The 20,090-nt window shown below is 36.8% G+C and overlaps 1 protein-coding gene across 1 annotated transcript; it reads left to right on the forward strand.

The window, feature by feature from the left end:
• The first annotated feature begins 641 nt into the window (after window positions 1-641).
• Window positions 642-15,970, forward strand: LOC127656882 (serine/threonine-protein phosphatase PP1-beta catalytic subunit). Its single transcript, XM_052145408.1, has 8 exons — window positions 642-743; window positions 9,407-9,538; window positions 10,576-10,806; window positions 10,972-11,076; window positions 11,220-11,291; window positions 11,871-12,022; window positions 12,399-12,533; window positions 14,233-15,970. The coding sequence occupies exons 1-8, from the start codon at window positions 671-673 to the stop codon at window positions 14,335-14,337; spliced, it is 1,005 nt and encodes a 334-aa protein (XP_052001368.1). The 5' UTR covers window positions 642-670; the 3' UTR covers window positions 14,338-15,970.
• The last annotated feature ends 4,120 nt before the right edge of the window (window positions 15,971-20,090 follow it).

The following is a 20,090-nucleotide window of genomic DNA, read 5'->3' on the forward strand; positions in this document are numbered from 1 at the left end:
CTCTCTCTCCAAGCAAGGTTCTCCTCGTGTTTTGACCAAATATAGAATTTGTTTTAGATCTAGCTATTTTAGTGGGGGTGCTGTTCATGTTTTAACCATAAGAAGGCAATACAGATTCAACGGACGACAACGCATCTCAGCCCAGCCTAAACATATCATCGAATTTCTTGATAAACGCCATAGAAAAGCAGTACGAGATACTATCGTGATAACTGTGACTGAAATATCAAGCAAACAAAATCACGGATCAAAATTACATGGTTGATATTCTAATCCTATTGTACTCTGCTACATGAGAAAATCGTGGATTGCAATCATGCAATGAAAATATACCAAATTAAAACGTTCATTGTGATTTTCGGGGTTAAATGTCGGATTTAACCATGTTGATACGGTCACACAGAAACATGCATTGTAAATTATTACCGATTCGTAAACCTACACTGGATTTCACAACAAAAACCCACCTGTAATGGTAACCAAATACACAAACTACTAAACTTTGAACAATGGAAAACAGCATTAACAATTAAGCTGCATTCAACAGGTTAAAAGTTAACCTTTAAACCAATTAAATATTCCTAGGTCATTAATATTTACGTAATTGCCTGTAACTGAGTGAATGACGTCATTCTACACGCCACTTAGCGGTCGCTACTGGAAGCGCTGCATGAACAACTCGGCATTGAAGATGGCGGAGGGGGAATTGAACGTTGACAGTCTCATTTCTCGGCTTCTCGAAGGTAAGCTGTGTGGAGTTAACGCCACTTTAGCGTGAATACTAACGGTCTCAGTAACTACCTACTCTATGGGGATGTGTTTTTCGCTGGTGAATGGGAAATCGGACGCGTAAAGAGCGAGCTAAGCTGCGGCTCCCTGTGCCCTGTTTACAAACACGGCCGTGGCCCCGGGTTTGCTTTTGAACAGCCTTCATGTCGGCGCTGGGAGTTCACTCCAGACCCCATCAAACCCTGCTTTTATCTAGCAAAGCAGGGACGAGGCGTGCGGGCCTCTTGTTTTAAAGACAGTTGTTTAAGAGCGCGAGAAAACGAGAGTGTGAGAGGAATGGACGTTGCAGTGGTGTCCTCTGCGTCGGTGACTTAAGTCAAAAAATATAACCGACAATTCTCCGCTCTGTTTATAACTTTTGAACATGACATTGTTTTGACTCCATAACGCATTGTTTTCTTTTTATAGGGTTATATTTTATCTCTCTTAATAACGATAAACTGTATTATTTTTATAACGTTACACTGTATTCTCTTCATACGTTTACAGTATATGTTTGTAGTAACGTTACAGTGAATGCCATTAAAACGTTACACAGTATTCTCTTTACCAGTTCCTCCTCATAACATTATACTATATTTTCGTCATAAAGTTTATTGTTCTTTTCATATCGATAATCTCGACTTTACGTATTCGCCCTAATACAATTGTATTGTTTTCCATCATCATATTACGCTGTATTTTCTTTATTATTATTATGTTAAATCAACAATAATTAAAACCATCTGTTAATCGACAGCATTTGTGGCATAATGTTGATTACCACAAAACATAGTTTTGACTTGTCCCTCCTTTTCTTTAAAAATATTAAAATCGAGGTTACAGGAAAGCACTGACAATGGAAGTGAAAGTGGCCAATAATTGGAGGGTTTAAAGTCAGAAATGTGAACCTTACAATTTTATAAAAACACTTACATGAATTCTTCTGTTAAAACTTATGTATTATTTGAGCTGTAACATTTTTTACAGTCTATACAGTTTGCTTGACCAATTTTAATTTTTTATTTTAATATTATAATTTTTTTGAGTGATTACCTCAATGTATTGGTATTGCAAAACCACCACATTTTTATTTTACTTGGTTTAACCACGACGGCCATCTTTGTTTCATGGCGCACAACAAATTTTGGTTATACAGCCATTTACGGAAACCTCAATATTTAGGTATTATTGAGGTATAACCCTCAATATTCTAGCTCCTTGGAACAAAAACTATTCTCTAGAACGCATAGGTCAATTTATAAAAGGAAGGGTTCAAGTCTCAGTCTTAATTTTATTTTTTATGTGTGCAAGAAAGGGCAATGTTTTTTTTAATTCCCCTCACTTGAATATCTTCAGTGGGGGACCAGGTGGAACCTGAATTTTCACAGAAATATGTCCTCTATAGTAGCAATTTTGAGTTTGAGATTCCACTGATTACAGAGCTGGGGCTAGTAGAAATCTGGTGAAAAGTCTACTTTATTCATGCATTTTGAGAAATTAACAAATGTAATATAAGCATAACAAATAAAAAAAATAGCAGTATTTTACAGTAATGATGTTTATGATAGAGATACAATAGCTTATGCTTGTCAATAAGGTCTAAAATGTTCATACTTTTGATATTGGCAACAGTGAAGCATGATCTATTACAGGGTTCTTCAAAAAGTTCATAAACAAAAGTGTTTAGTTTTAAGTAACCTTAATGAGCTGAATGTGGAGTTTAAAAATCAGCACCCAGAGTTAAAGAAAAGGAGATCAAAATGTTGTGACCGTGGCCAAAATGGTGTGTGCTGGCAGAAGCATCTGGAACTCACACTGCCTGTGACTGCACACAACATCAGCACATCAAGCTGATGGTTGAGTCAGCAAAGCTAAATGTGGACTACAAGCACCTGCTGGAACTTCTAATCTGTGACATAAACAGTTATGACTACATGCTCCACAAGTGTGACTAGTGTCCAGGTATAGAGGCCTTACTGCTGGTGCTTGAAGAGTCAGACAAAGATGACACACTTCCTGATAACATCTCCTTTAAGCAGTGGGTCATGACTGACAAGAGTTAAAGGCACACCATTGGTTGAGGACATCAGATGTTTTTGTAAAATTCTTCCATCGACCTGGACCAAGAACATCATTCAAAATGTCTACTGAGGACAACGTGTGGGTTCCCATGAACAATGTTGTCAGTAAACTGACACCTGCCTAATTGACTACTGTAACCAGATGCTCCCACAAAATTTCAGAGAGACTGAGTGAGGAAATCTCACAGCTTCTAATAAAACATGTACATTGTAAACTTGTAAAATACTGTTCATTTTTGTTATTTGTTATGCTTGTATTACATCTGTTCATTTCTCAAAATGCATGAATAAAGTAGGCTTTTCCCCAGATTTCTACTAGCCCTAGCTCTGTAACCAGTGGAATCTCAAACTCAGAACTGTACTATAGAGGACTTATTTCTGTGAAAATTGCAGGTTCCCCTCTGGTCCCCCACCACATTCAACACAAAAGTGAGGGGAAGTAAAAAAAAAAAAAAAGCACTTTCTCACCCCCCCATAAAAAAATAAGAGAAGTCTCAAACCTGTGATGTCCTGCATGCACACTATACTTATCTAGGTACCCCCTAAAAAAAAAAGGAAGACTGAGACTTGAACCCTTCTTATTATAAATTTACCCTAAAAGTGGAACTTTTTTAATCTTGAGCATTACATTAGTTATAAGTTTAAGGAACAAGAATGTGCAAGATATGTATATACTGTATGTACATGTACCTTGCTTTCAATGTGCTCCAAAGATCAGTTTTTGTTCCAAGGAGCTAGGCCCATCCTGAGCCGCGATATTGAAGTTTCCATAAACGGCTGTATAACCAAAGTTGTTGTGTGCCATGACACAAAGATGGCCGTCGTGGTTAAACCAAGTAAAATAAAAATAAATAACTGGTGGTTTTGCAATACCAATACATTGAGGTAATCACTGAAATAAAAAAATAGGCAGATTAAAAATTGTCAAGCAACCAACATGACAATTATTGGACCACTTGAGAATGACTGACTCTTTAGGGATTTAGGATTTGTTGACATTATATCGCCATGGCAACTAAGCTGTAACATTTTTACAAATTTCACCAAAAAAGGTTAAGCGATTTTATCCCACTAGAATCATGTTAAAAATGCTTCTTGTTTATGTCTTTTTGTTATACTTTTGGAACTGCAAGTATTTTAATGTTTACTGATTAGCCCCCATTCACTTCCATTGTAAGTGCCTTACTGTAATCCAGATTATTGTTAATCAAAATAAATGTTTGTGGTAATAAACATTATGCCACAAATGCAGTCGATTGAGCTTAACTTGAATTGAACCCTGAATATTCCTTTAAAATGGAAGTGAAGGGGGCCAATTTTTAGATGGTTTAAAGGCAGAAATGTGAAGCTGATCATTTTATAAAAGCACTATTAATTCTGTTAAAACTTGGGTATTGTTTGAAATGTGAAGTCATTTAAGTCTTCGTTTTTACAGTAATTTTAAGGTTTAAGGCAATACATTGTCATGGCAACAAAGTTGTAAAATTGGCTATAACTTTTTCTATTGAACCCAGAACAATCTTTGTATTACTATTGAAAATAATACAAATGTAATGTAACAATTTTCAAATTATACTCCTTAGCAAACTGGATTATGGCCGCTTGGCTCTGTAATCGATTTTCTTTGGACTATATGTTGATTTTAGTATGTGCCTTACCATTTACATCTGCTTTTATAAATACTTGAGTTTTTGACCATCTTGTATATCAGATATTAGAGTTTTGTGGGCATTTTAGCTTCTACAAGAACTTCTGTTGGACAGTTACTTGTGATAAAGGAAAATGCTGTGATTCATTGCAACACACTGATAGCCAATATGACCTTGTGCCCATCCATCTGGCCCAACACCCTCCTGCTGACCCTCACTCGGCAATGCCATCTGTGATTATCTGTGACCCCGGCGTTCTGCTTCTTAGTTCCTCTCACTCCTATTTTCATTTTGTCACAGACATACCCCTGTCTGTTTTCTCTCATGCCACTTGATAACACTTGTCAAACTCTGGTCTGTGAAGACTGATAAATGGCTGCCCCTCAGGACTCCGATAATCTTTCATATTGTGTGGCTTGCTATAAAATGATTAGATGTGAAAGTGGGTAAATTTGGCCAGTCTGTGTCATTTTGTCCTTAAGCATTGTTATGTAATGTGGCCTAACCATGATGAATCGGAGCATAGTTTTAAAATGAATTGTAGTTGATTGCCACTGTGAGCAAGTTGTTTCTGTCCAGCTCATAATCCAGCTCAGACTGGTCTGGTCTGCACCTTGTCCAACACTCTCTCTCTCTCACACACACACACACACACACACACACACGCATGCTTACATACACACACAATCAGATTTTCCTTATGTTTAGTCATGTTTCAATAAGTGGGACATTTCATCAGCTCATAGACATGACAGACTTCAGTCTGTACCAAAGGCAGCAGAGTTTCACTATTTTTGTAATCTCAAAAAGTTATCTGTGCGTTACACACACACACACACACACACACACACACACACACACACACACACACACACACACAGTAGTTAGGGTTACAGCATCTTTTCAAAGAATCTCCTACATTTCTTGTGTGTGCGTGGGGGATGCTGTGATGGTGTATGGCCGAAGAATGGCTAGTTTTTTTATATATATAACACTAAATAAAGGCTGTAAGAAAAGACAATTTTTTTGCACATTCTAGAGCTAACAAACATTTCACCTGTAAGGTGGGAATTCCAATATTGCAGTGCTTCTTTCAAAAAGACGATTGGTGATTTGAATTATAAGTCGGGGCTACAGCTGACATATTTATCATTACGATTTGTCCCAATTTATATAGACTATAAAAAGATGTTTCTTCAACTTCAGGCACTTTTAGCACTGTGGACTTCTAGAAAGTAAAGTGTCTTTAAAACAAAGAGATGAAAATGTAAATTTTTTACTTTTTTTTTTTTTTTTAAATAAAATGGCTGTCTGTCTTGCTAAGACTACATTCATAGCTAAGATTTTACGTATCCCAAAAATACACAATTCAATTAACATTGTGTCTAATTTGTCAAAATTATTACTGCTTGATTAGAAATGATGCCCAGTTAATATATTCTACTTACATGTGATAATACTTAGAATTTTCTTCTACAACATCACTAATCTTATATTTCATATCTTCACTGACACTTTTGTTCACCTGGTTAACAAGTACACAAAAAATATACTGTAGGGCTATATTTATATATGGTATATTAAGGGGCAACATTGTTTGGTGTGGTGGAAATTAATCCACAACTGAGAGACTGTCATTATTGTTGAAAAATGTACAGTAATCATTTACACACAATAAATAAGGATATGTTTATTTCACTCTTTGTTTTGATTTATATAGCTTTAAAGGTGCTTGCAAAACAATGTCCTACTCCCTGAAAGATATTAATTAAGTAATGTCCTAAGATATCTCACTAGTAACTGTAACAGCTGTAGACTCGATAAACGGCAAACAAAAATGTGTCGATCTGCGGACAAAGACGCTTTCGACCTGTCAATAATTATGTGCATTCTCATAGTATTGTAGTTACAGAAAACTATTAAGGCTTACTGCCATTTTTAAGCCGTGTTGTTCATAACAGTTGTCTGTTGAGGGCACTTTTTCGCTTCTGTTGTTTTAAACAACCGTTTCGGCACGATGTCGGCCTCAATAAAGATAATTTGTTATCTTTGGAGTGGAGGGTTTTGAAAAGTGGGTGCGTGGCTTAATCAATGGCTCAGTGCCATGTAAATAGAATGGCTGAAATTGCTTGCAGCACCTTTAAGCATGTAATAATTCTTTTAATTTGGGTTTTCATAATTTAATTTTAATTTTAAAATTGCTGCATAAAAAGGCATTTTAAAAGTATTAAAAATTAATGATGAGGGCCTGTAAAAAGTTTCCAATTCAGTTTTAATAAGACTTTGATGTATAGCCCCTTTCCCACCTACAGTCCTAGTACTTTTCCCTTAGTAATTCTCTAGATAATAACTCTTAAAGAGGAATGGGACACCCAAGACAACTTTCCCCTGTTGCTTTCGCACTCACAAAATTAACCCCCGTAGTGATGTCATCAAGTATCAACAATTTATCTTCTGACATAGTTTGCATGTGCAGCAGCAGCAATAACAACAACAAAATCAACAACACCAACAGAGGATGCCAGGATCAGAGCTACACTTTTGTAAGGGCTGTTTTATAGGAATTTTGGCTGCATTGGATAACTTAGACAGCTGCCTAATCAGTTAATGGTTTAACCGACAGCGTTTTTGGATGAATGGAATTCTTAAAACAAATTGGTAAAAGTTAAAAAGCACCTTATTTCATCATACCACATAATTCAGCATTTTAGGACAAAGCCTGTGTCTTAAGGTTACAGTTTATACGGTGTGTGATCTGTGATGCCATGTTGCAGCCAGAATGAGAGGAGAGATGCCTCGCCTCGCTAGCACACGCTAAATTCAGCAGACAACATTTTGGAAATGCACTATAAACCTATTTATTAACACAATCTTTTAGACAGACTTTAAAAAGGCATCTTGATGAAAGTTAACCATGCAGTAACAGGCATGCAACACTTTCCTCAGACTGTTTAATGTATAATAGAGTTCAATTACCCACTCTCTATAAGCATATTATTATTTATATCTGTCACCCCTCACATATGTGAAACAGGTGATTCTCTTTGGATACTTTTATGTTATTTCTGTCAAGGTAATTGTAAAATTAGTGCAATCCTCAGAGTAGCAGGCTAGACTTTACTAGTTTGTTTACAGATGGCAGCGGCTTACTATGAGTTTCTCATTGCTTTGTTTGTCATAGGTTTTTGAGCGATCACAGACTGCAGCACCTCCCACAGTCCCTCTATGCCCCCAAAAGTATCTACCCCAGAGTAGGAGCTAAAAATATGTCTTAAAGCAGCTCAGAGGAACTATAGTTTCTCAGGCATGAAAACAATGAAAAGTACTAGTCCCGTGGGAAAAGTACCTAAAACGGGCTTTAGTTCCTGCAGTGGGAAAGGGCCTAATGTAACAAAAATAAAGTTTCTCTTTGTTTTAATAAAAATTAACCACGGGACATGAAAGTGCCTGAAGTTTAAGAAACATATAAAGGGGGGCCTGGGTAGCTCAGCGAGTAAAGACTGACTTCCACACCTGGACAGATCTCCAAAGCAACCAAATTGGCAGGGTTGATAGGGAGAGTAGAGTCACATGGGGTAACCTCCTCGTGGTCACTATAATGTGGTTCGCTCTTGACGGGGCGCATGTTGAGTTGTGCGTGGATGCCGAGGAGAATATCGTGAAGTCTCCACAAATACTATGTCTCTGCATTAACGTGCTCAACAAGCCATGTGATAAGATGGGCTGATTGACGGTCTCAGACATGTAGGCAACTGAGATTCATCCTCCGCCACCCGGATTGAGGCGAGTCACTACGCCACCACAAGGACTTGGAGCGCATTTGGCATTCCAAATTGAGGAGAAAAAGGGGAGAAATCGAGAAAAAAAAGAAACATATAAAGGAGTGGTCAGCCACCTCCCCATGTCTCTCCATGTACTGTATGTTTCTCGATTATTATTCTCTCTCACACACACACACACACATTCATATTCTGTCATTCCCCCTTCTGTGCCCTTTCTCATAGTGAAATATAGCTACAGGTTCCAGTTTAGTTTTGCATTGTTACAGTAAGTTCTCAGACAAACAAGAGCTGCAAGTCTGTCATAAGCCACACTGCTCTGCTAGATCTGTAACAGTAAGATGCTTTTGACTGTGCGTTGCAAGGCGGAAACATTCCTGCCACATTCCAAACGCTCTCAAGTTTCCCACTCACAGAAATGCCAGCTCTAAGCCCATACACACGCACTGATACTCTAGCAAGCTTTTAATTACATTGCCACGCAACCAGATCATTATAGGATCTATAGTTGAAACAGATCTATTTTTGTTCTTTTTTGTTATTTGTGAGGCACTATTAGACACTCATTGGATAAAGGTTTCAATGTAATTGTATGCGTAACATCAATTAGTCTCACACAGCCAGACTTTTGACCAGTTTAAAGTTTGGTGTAAAGTCCACCCTCTTAAACATTGATTGTTTGAGATTGTTTGACTAGCTATTTTATGTTACATCAAAAAGTTGATGCCTCAACATTTTAAAAAAAATTAATTAAAAAAAAATAATTAATGATGCTGCAGTTTGGTCTGTGATTTGTTGTACAGAAAACAGTGTAAAAAAATTGTAGGAATGTGTTTAGACATTGCAATTGGAATTTCTGCCTTTCCAAATGTAATATGTACTTATTATTTTACAGACAACTCAAAGCAAAGTGGAATATACACTTCTGTTCATGGATATCTAGCTTATTTGCTACTAAGTGCCTCAAAAAACCTACAGCGTGTCTATCGAAGATATCATGCCATAAACATCACAGATCTATTAAATAATTTTTTTGGTCCTGTCAGCGAGGTTGCAATAAGGATTTTGAGCACTTGCAGATTTACAATGATTAGCAAATGTTAACCAGTGATTTTCACTTTTGCAGTGCGAGGATGTCGCCCAGGGAAGATTGTACAAATGACGGAGGCAGAGGTTCGAGGACTCTGCATTAAGTCTCGTGAGATCTTCCTCAGCCAGCCCATCCTGCTGGAGCTGGAGGCTCCTCTTAAAATCTGTGGTAGGTTACTAGTTCGATACTCCTCTTCAGAGCGAGATGATCTTGGCCATTTTAATGACATAACTTTCCCTCCATCTCCCTCAAATGTGGAGGTTTGTAGAGTGTGTGTAAGTAGAGCAGGTTATATATAGATGTAATGAGGATAGGTTTGAGGTCATTTCCTTTCTCTCTGTGGCACACCTGAGTCATTAACCTGAATTTTGTGTGGTGAGATCTCTAGGCCATGAGTCAAGGAGCTGTGGACAGCTTCCTTATTTCCGTCCATCCATCCTTCCTCCATTCCTTCTTTCTGTCTGTCCTTCTTTCCATCCTTCCCTCCTTCCTTCTTTGCTTCCTTCTGTCCTTCATTCCATCGTTCCTTCTGTCCTTCTATTTTTCATTCTTTCTTTCTGTCATTCTTTCCTTCTGACATTCCTTCCTTGTTTTCTTCTTTCCTTAGTTCCTCCTGTCCTTCATTCCTTCCTTCTTTCTGTTTGTTCCTTTTTCCTTTCCTCCTGTGCTTCCCTCCTTCCTTCCTTCTTGCTTTCTTCATTCCTTTTGTCCTTCAATTCTTTCATCTGTCCTTCCTTCCGTGCTTTCTTCTGTCCTTCCTACCTTCATTCCTTCTTTTCATTCTTTTCTTCCTTGCTTTCTTCATTCCTTCATTTCTTCCTTCTGTCTTACTTTCCTTCCTTTTTGTCCTTCTGTCCTACCTTCTGTTATTTCTTTCTTCCTTTCTTCCTATCTTTTCTTTTGCCTTTCCTCCTTTCCATGTTTCTTTTCTAACTTCCTTTTGTCATTCCTTCCTTTCCATGTTTCTTTTCTAACTTCCTTTTGTCATTCCTTCCTTTCCATGTTTCTTTTCTTACTTCCTTTTGTCATTCCTTCCTTCCTTTTCTTCTGCCGTTCCTTCTTACCATGTTTCATTCCTCCTTTCCATCCTTCATTCTTTTCTTCCTTCCTTTTCTCTGACTCTGTCTTTCCTTCCTTCTTAACTTCCTAAATTTAAGTTGCTTTATTGCTTGGTAGTGTTATGGTTTCTCTCTCTCTCTCTGTAGGTGACATCCATGGGCAGTACACAGATCTGTTGAGGTTGTTTGAATATGGTGGTTTTCCTCCGGAGGCAAACTATCTCTTCCTGGGTGATTATGTGGATCGAGGAAAACAGTCTTTGGAGACCATCTGCCTGCTCCTGGCCTACAAGATTAAATACCCAGAGAATTTCTTCCTCCTGCGTGGTAATCACGAGTGCGCCTCTATCAACCGTATCTATGGCTTTTATGATGAGTGTAAGCATCAGCCTTCTAACTAAAACGTATACACCCCCTCACCAAACAATCTGATATCTTATTGATTCTCTCACCCACTCACTCTTCAACACAATGAACAAATGTTTATTTCATGCACTATGCTGTTTTAATTGTTATGAATGTGTACATATTTCTTTGTTGCAGGCAAACGCAGGTTCAACATCAAACTCTGGAAGACATTTACAGACTGCTTCAACTGCCTACCAATTGCTGCCATCATAGATGAGAAGATTTTCTGTTGCCATGGAGGTGAGGAGCGAATGATTGATAGATAGTTGTACAGAAGATGCAGCTTAAAGAGGCTAAAATATGAACATGTTTGATGTTATTTGCACTTTGTGACAAGGTCTATTTGTCACACTCTATTTCTATCATTCTGTCTGTCTTTCTAGGTCTTTCTCCTGATCTGCAGTCAATGGAACAGATACGTCGGATTATGCGACCAACTGACGTCCCAGATACAGGTGTGTTTCTGTCTTTGCGTGCACTTAAGAAATACGAGAGCCTGTTCCAGAATATATATGTTCCACTTAGCCTTATTTTATTAGAGTAACTGCATTACCATCAGCCTGATTATTACAGAGACAAACACTCAATTGTGTGACTAAACCATTTGGGTGATTACAACCTGAACAAATGTCATCAATTATAGAATGAGATCCAGTGTGGGCTATTGAGAATCTTCACAGACAAAGGGGGTGCCTGTGTTTCTTAAAGAGACTAACTTTTATGGTTCTTAATTTACAGCAGGAGCAACTTCATTTACATTATAAATGTTTTACAAACAGCATAAAAAGTTTAGAATATTCAGTGTTCAGTCTGAATTTAATGTATTTGAAGTTCTTTACATGCTTTGTTACTGCTGTATTGAAGACTTAAGCATAATTTCTTCAAGATCGTCCAACATCTTTTTTTCAGTGCATATCATATGCATAATAAAGACAACCAACGTATTTAGCAGAAGAAATCAAAACTTAAGCTCAAGTTGATGGAATTAAATATTATAACAGATTAGATACATTTTCTGTCTCTTGGTTTTGCAGGGTTGTTGTGTGATTTGCTGTGGTCAGACCCTGATAAGGACGTTCAAGGATGGGGTGAGAATGATCGTGGAGTGTCATTCACTTTCGGTGCCGATGTAGTGAGCAAATTTCTCAACCGCCACGATCTGGATCTCATCTGCAGGGCACACCAGGTACCATTTTACATTCAGCCAATCAGGATACTTTATCCATGTGATACCTTCCAATAATTATGGTACCTAATAGCCATGAGTCCACTATCGGGCCAAATGAGGGCTAGTGATTGCCAGGCCCAGCTGTGATCCGCTCTGTCCCTTCCTGAGCTTCCCTCTTGCTTGTGAATGGGCAAGGTATGTGACGTTGGCACCAAGGCTGCATATTAAGGTTGGGTTTAAGGGCAACATTGCAGGGCTTTTGGCCTCGCCTGACCAATGATATCCTGGCTCGCTCTGGCCCGATGGTGGAAAAGAGGCTAATGACTGTGTTTTTATGGGATTTTTTTGCATTATATACGTGATGTTTGTGTAGTGAGTTTGTTGTGTTTTGCAGGTGGTTGAAGATGGTTATGAGTTCTTTGCAAAGCGGCAGCTTGTCACTCTGTTCTCAGCACCAAACTACTGCGGGGAATTTGACAACGCAGGTGGAATGATGAGCGTGGATGAGTCACTCATGTGCTCTTTTCAGGTGTGTTATAGTCCAGACACTGTACTCTGTGCACCTATTGCAGTGGTTCCATAAATGACCACGACTGGCTAGGAGTTCCGCAGGATCTCTGCTCGGTTAAAAAATGCAATAGCCATCGATGTTAAAAGTACCGGCAATTCCAAGAACTAACTGAATTGCTGTGCAGTGTTTGACCACACCTGGCTTCTTTCAAACACTAATATGTATGCGTGTCACCTTATGATTTTGCCTTTGATCATCTGGTCTAGCGCATTGTAATAGATCTCTATGGTGTTGATGTCTAAGTGTAATTAGCGAGCGAAGTGGATTCACTGGTTGTATAGTTGCCAAAAGTTATCCTGAGTATTTTAAAGTGTTCAGGGGATGCCATAACAACTGGAAGCAGAGCAGGGTGATTTTAAAACAAGAGTACTTCATTTATAAATACACAAGATCCTACCTTCAAGCTGTGGACGTACTGATGTGCCTCTGTGCTCATGAAACTCCAAGAGACAACACAAAGTCATTAAAAATATCTTTGTAAGACACCTCTGACCATCTCATGTCATTCACCCATCGCGTTATTGTTCAGGTGAGTAGATTGTTTTGATTGTTAAACCAGGACGGGGAAGGGGTGCTATATTTATCCACACACACATATATATATATATATGAAAAGTGTATGTTTTATTTTATATTCTGTTTATAACTATTTTAATCCCATTAAAATAAGCCTCTTAAAATGTGGGGTGAAAAAATAATATTTTAAGAAGTACAAATAATTTCCATTTACGTCATGAATTTAATAACACATGCTGTCCTGTTTGAAATTTCATGTCATCTACACAGTTTAACAAATTATTAACAAGTTGAAACCCTAAAAAATTAAGCAGAATTACACGTATAACAATGAAACTTGTATCATGAAAAAGTGCAGTGTGTCATAGCTGTCTGAATGTGATCTAGAAGTTCCAGTTTACCTCTGTGAGTGTTGGACAACAAACTTGTACAGTGACAGAAAAACACCTCACAATCGTTTTCAATACTGACAAGAAAAGAGAAAAGCACTTGAAAGTTACATTGTTTTAATATAATTTGTTTAATGTTAATGTAAAGTGTTTTCAATAGCATATTTGTTTATTTTTCAGTGGTTGGGGTGAAAAACTATAAAGGTGGTGCAGTAGTTTAAAATGTTTGGGAACCACTGATCTAGAGATGCACAATGTGTCAGGACCATTTTGGCTATCTGCTGATTTTAGTGATTTTTATTTATCTGTATTGGCCGATATTCTATAATTAATTGTAGACACTCTTCCAGCTATTTTTAGATTTAAAATACTTTTGCCTAATTTATATCTAGCCCTAATTTTTATTTATTCTTTAATGACATATCATTGTTAAACATAATCTTTAGCAGGTGTGAAAATGAATATCCATCTTTCATACTTTGCATTACAGTGGTGTGATGCCTAAATTCACTAGTAGCCTATAAAATAATTTAAGTTTTTTTATTTTGTATTTGTGTTTTATTTGAATTTTTTATATAGAACCGTACAGATTTGAATATCAGCCATTTATCGGTTAGCTGCCATAAAATTCAAATAATTAGAATTTTATACTGATACGCATATAATTATTCTGCTTATCAGTATAGCATTTTAACATTGGTGCATCCCTAGTACTCTCACATTGCACTCACACACTCTCGTTTCTCTCTCAGATCCTGAAGCCATCAGAAAAGAAGGCAAAGTATCAGTACGGTGGGGTGAACTCAGGGCGACCTGTAACCCCTCCCCGTACAGCCCAAGCCCCTAAGAAGAGGTGAGCTGCCTGCTGCCCAGAAACCACACTCTCCATCACCCCTCTCTTACCTCAGCAATTTACCCCTGTCTGAGGCAGCTTTACCCTAACACTCCTCTGAAATCTGTCCACCTGTCCTGCCAACCTCGTCTCTTCAAATTTCTTAAAATTTTTGTACAGAAATTTTGCTGTGATCAGTCAATTACTTCTCTTTTTATTTGCTCTGCTTATTTGTTTATTGGTATTTTAATAACAATAATAGCATAAATCATAAAAATATTGCTTTGGGGAGTTACTTTTAATGAGCTGCTCCACAAAAACCATAGTAAAACACACAAACACAAGCATATACACACACTCAGTGCTTTCACACACAGATCTCAGTAGTGTACTCGTATGTAAGTGTTTTATTAACCTTCACTTCAGTACTCTTTTATTTAACATTAATGTTGATTCAAAAAGAAAGAGTGGAGATTGTAAGTATTGAAAGTTGTTGTGTATTTTGCTACCATCTGAAATTTCAAGACCAGAGGCTTTCACATACACATATACAGAGACGTATGTCGGGCCTAGACCTCAGGCTTAGGTCTTGAAGGGATAGTTTACCCAAATATGATAATTCTGTCTGTATTTCCTCAACCTTTTTATTCCAGATCTGTATGAGTTCCTTTCTTCTGTGAAACAACACAAAAGGCAGAATGTAAGCCTCTGTTGCCTTTCTCTTTCATTATGTAGAACAAAAGATGCAATTAAGGTGAAAGGTGACTAGCTAACATCTCCTTTTGTGTTCCATGGCAGGCAGAATGTCATACAGGTTTGGGTGAGTAAGTGATGATACAATTTTCATTTTGGGTGAACATTCTCTTTAACTCTGTCTGGGTGCTTGTTCACAGGTCAGTGGAACCTTTAGATAAAAACAAAAATCTATTGTCAATAAACTAGGTCAGTGTAGAAAAAGCTGGAAAGGGGATTTTAACTCCGGTACAGTTAAACACGCATTTGCACAGCTGCATTTACAAACAGCATTGCATGTTCTGTTTTCTTAATACCTCTGGGATTTACATCAAAACTCTAAAGTCAGATCTCTCAGTTTAACTTGCTGTTTTGAAGTCTTATCATAGTCATAATTCAGGAGAAAAGTGTCCTAGTATACCACTTCTTTGTGACATATGACCACATCAGTAATAACCTATCTGAAAAGTCACAATCCACCATCCATTTTCTAATTGGATAACAAGAAAAGCTGGTTGTGATTAAATATAAATGGTGCCTCCCACTGGCTCAGTTGTAAAGGATTGGACTTGTTTTAAGTTCCACACCATTTAAAATCTTAAATCAGATTTAAAATTACTCTGTTGGATATAAATAACAGCTAAACTCTGTTACATAAACCAGTAGCACCTTTGGCAAATAAAGTTTAACAATGCCTTTCTGTGTGAGGAAATATTTGCTCACATTGGTATTATTCATCTATCATAACTTCACTTTTTTTTTTTTTTTTAAGGTTTTATTTATTTGTGTTGCGGTTTACAACTTCTCAATTTATTTTCAAATGTTGGGAAAGCTATAAAAGTGTTCTAAAAGCAGTGCATGAGTTTTGTAAAAGTTGGCTTCAAACTTAATAAATGGATGAAACACTCTTCACATTCTCTGTGTTTGTGTGACCAGATCAATTCTAGGCTAATTATAGTAGTGGAAACCATATAGGAACCCAACAGAGATTCTGTCGAAGTGCTTTGTTAAACTAAGAAGGTCTGTAACTTAGCAATGCTGGAAAATGTGGATGAGCACAATCTGTGGTCTGTTGTCATGGCTACTGTAGCCATGCAGGGTCAGGCTCCATTTCAGTCGGCCGAAAGCAGACAATGAGCTGTAATTTCGTGCCGTTTAAATCACCACTCAATTGAAATAGCATCTGAAACTTTATATGATGAATTGTTTGAATACTATATCCGAATCAGAATGAAGTTGCACAGTCAGGGTACCTCACCCTGGTTGACCGATTTATTTCCATGTCCTTTCCAGGTGTTTGTGATTATGTAATACAGATTTTATTATTATTATTATTTTGATTTAGAGCATGTATGCTAATTAATTATTTAAAACCATTTTGGGAACCATTTCGACTAATTTATTGAAAAGAATTGACTCAAAAAACAACTCGCTGACAAATTGGACATCACTATGATTTGAGAGCAAGGTTTACTCTACACAAGAACAATCTGTAGCTCTTTAAATATTTTATAGTACAGAAAAACAAGAAAAATGTTTAGTCTCTATAGAAATTTCCACGAATTTTGATGTTTTTTATTTTTTTTTTCTCCCCAATTTGGAATTCCCAATGTACTCTAAGTCCTTGTGGTGGCAACTTTTGCTATTTTATTCATTTCAATGACTTCCAAGCCTGAAAAGCACAATTTTAGAATTGCCTGACATTTCCAGGTTAGGAATGCTGACAGTGAGTCTCCCAAAAGTGGCCACGGGCCAGATTCCTGAAAATCTTCTAAAAGGAATATTCCACGTTCGATACAAGTTAAGCTTAATCGACAGTATTTGTTGCATATTGTTGATTACCACAAAAAAAAAAAAAAATTGTTTTACTTCTCATTTTCTTTAAAATTTATATAAATTCTGGGTTATAGTGAGGCACAATGTAAAATTAAATCCTTTGACAACTTAAATAATAAATGGATTTAATGTAAGTGTTTTTATAAAATTATAAGCTTCACATTTCTACCTTTTTAAACCCTCTAATAATTGTTCATATTCACTTCCATTGTATGTACCTCACTCTAAACTCGATGTTTGCTTAAAAAAAAAAAAAAAAAGCAAACATCAAGTTTAAGACAAAGAGGGTTGAACCTAAATATCATTTGTGGTAATCAACATTATGCTTGATATGCTGTCAATTGAGCTTATCTTTTATTAAAACCAGAATATCCACATGACTTGCTCATATCCATTCTGATCATCCTATAATTTCCTTCTGATTTTAAGGGTCGTTTATGGTTGCAGATTATAGCGATAGGACTTTGTTTCTTTAACAGGAATGTTGTTCCAGTACCAACATAAGATCCAGGAACATGTCTTGGCAAAATCACAGCAACAACCAAGATTAAATGTTCCGTTAACTTAAAACAAGACATTTGTTTCATTCTTCATTTATCAAACACGAACATGTGAGGTTGCAGTAACAGCAGTTTTATTTCAAGCAGCACATTTATATACATTTTCCTTGGCACTACCATTTTTGTTCTGGGCCCTGTGTGCTTCCATCAGTGTGGGTTGCCTGTTCCACCACTCTGTCCCCCACTGGAGCTGTTATCCAGTCCCAGGCCATGTTCACTGCACTCATAAGTTGATCATTAAAGGCAGCCACAAAGGAGGCCGCAGGGCAGGACAAACAGCAGGAAGAGACCGACTTTCAGAAGCTGTAGAGTGATCTCAGACCACTGCCCTGAACAAATCTGTCTCACCCTTTGAATATGCCTGCAGTCTAACAGACTGTTGAGGCCAGTACAGAGCATTCCCATGATCCTGTTCTGTGAGGCAAAGAACTATGATCAATACGTCATAACAAACTTGTTTATTTGTTGTTATTTTTACCTTGTTTGGTCTTAAGTTGAAAGCAGAGAATTCTTATAAGATGTTTTCCTGGAGGCCTCATTGGCTCCTGGTGAGATTCTCCTGTTCTTTTGTGAGCTCTTTTCTCCATGATCAGGTTTCTTGTGTTGAACATTTTATTTGTGTGTAAATATATTTTTTACAATCACATTCTTAAATTTATAAGCACTGGTACAAATAAAGGCTTCTAATGCAGACTGTAAAAGCACCAAAATATTCAGGTAGATCTTTAGAACTACTTTATTACTTATTTCACAAGGGAATTTCATATCAACTTTCTATAAAAAAGGAGGATTTTCAAAGCTGATCTGAAATCAGTAAATGTTGGTACAGTACTGTAATGTCAAGTATTAACGTGACAAAGAAATTAGTTTCAGGTCACATTTAAATATAAACAGTTAAACTAAACATGAGGTGGCATGAGAGAAAAATATAATATCTTATATACTAGTAGAAGAGTATTTATACACTTTGTATGATTGACATTGCATTCAATATCAAATCAAGGGTAACCCTTTACAATAATGTTCCATTGGTTAACATGAATTAACAATGAACAATACATTTATTATTTATTAATCTTGGTTAATGTTTAATGTTAAACATATAGTAATACCTTTATCAATTTAAAAGTTGTATTTGTTAACATGAGTTGATACACTTTGAACTAACAATTAGCAATTGCATTTTTATTAAACTAACATTAAACAAGATTAATAAATGCTGTAAAAGAAATATTGTTAATTGTTAGTTCATGATACCTAATGCATTAACTAATGTTAAGGAATTACCAAATAAAGAAAGCTAGCATACTTTTAAAGAAACATAATGGGCAAAAAGAAGAACGATTTTAAATAATAAGAACAATAGAGAGACGGCTGAAACTGAAGATGGACACTGTGGTTGTCAAACTTAGTAAAACATGTTAGATGGTTGATGTGTTGAAATACACCTGTGTGAACACTATATGATCAACTGAAAATAACCTTGGGAACATTTAGTTAAGTAATTGTAAAAATAATATTTTGTTAATCTGTAAAATGAAATTCATGCATTTAAAGGAATATTGCAGGTTCAATACAAGTTAAGCTCAATCGACAGCATTTGTGCCATAATATTAATTACCACAAACATTTATTTTTTTTACTTGTCCCTGCTTTTCTTTAAAAAAAACAAATATTTGGTTCCAGCGAGGCACTTACAAATTAAGTCAATGGTGCCCATCCGTAAATGTTAAAATACTCAATGTTTCAAAAATATTTCCTCAAGATGTAAACAATATTTAACATGATTTTAGTGTGATACAATCAATTACTAACCTTTTCTGTGTAAAACTATTGGCAATTTTACAACTTTGTTACCATAATGATGAAATGTCAACATACACTAAAACAATGTTTCAAACAACTTTACAGCTCAAATAATACACAAGTTTTGACATAAGAATTAATGTGGGGCCCTGGGTAGCTCAGCAAGTAAAGTGCTGATTACCACTCCTAGAGTCAGAAGTTTGAATCCAGTCAGGCTTCCTAAGCAACCAATTGGCCCAGTTACTAGGGATGGCAGAATCACATGGGGTAACCTCCTCTTGTTCTCTATAATGTGTGGTTCTCGCTCTCGGTGGAGCGTGTGGTGAGTTGTGCTTGGATGCTGCAGAGAATATTGTGAGGCCTCCACATGCGCTATGTCTCCGCAGTAATGCGCTCAACATGCCACGTGATAAGATGCGAGGATTGACAGTCTCAGATGCGGAGGCAACTGAGATTCGTCCTCTGCCACCCGGATTCAGGCGAGTCACTACGCCACCACGAGGATTTAGAGCGCATTGGGAATTGGGCATTTCAAATTTGGGAGAGAAAAAAAAAACAAACAAAAAAAATAACAATAGAATAATTGCTTTTATGAAGTTATAAGCTGCACATTTCTGCCTCTAAACCCTCCCAACAAATTGGCCTCATTCACTTCCATTGTAAATGCCTCACTGGTGGCATAATTTTTATTTATTTTATTTTTTTTTGAAGAAAAGGAGGGTCTAGTCGAAATAATTTTTTGTGGTAATCAACATTATGCTACCTATGCTGTCGATTAAACTTAACTTGTATTGAGCCCGGAATATTTCTTTATGCCTTAAGAACACAAATACTTTTTGGGGTC

This window comes from Xyrauchen texanus, chromosome 16 (genome assembly GCF_025860055.1).
Source record: "Xyrauchen texanus isolate HMW12.3.18 chromosome 16, RBS_HiC_50CHRs, whole genome shotgun sequence".
In the NCBI taxonomy this organism is placed as follows: domain Eukaryota; kingdom Metazoa; phylum Chordata; class Actinopteri; order Cypriniformes; family Catostomidae; genus Xyrauchen; species Xyrauchen texanus.

Bases quoted from the DNA above. Each gene is read 5' to 3' on its own strand.
- LOC127656882 (XM_052145408.1), top strand. From the start codon at position 671: ATGAACAACTCGGCATTGAAGATGGCGGAGGGGGAATTGAACGTTGAC. The intron at 744-9,406 runs GTAAGCTGTGTG...TCACTTTTGCAG, and splicing joins CATTTCTCGGCTTCTCGAAG to TGCGAGGATGTCGCCCAGGG. The intron at 9,539-10,575 runs GTAGGTTACTAG...CTCTCTCTGTAG, and splicing joins GGCTCCTCTTAAAATCTGTG to GTGACATCCATGGGCAGTAC.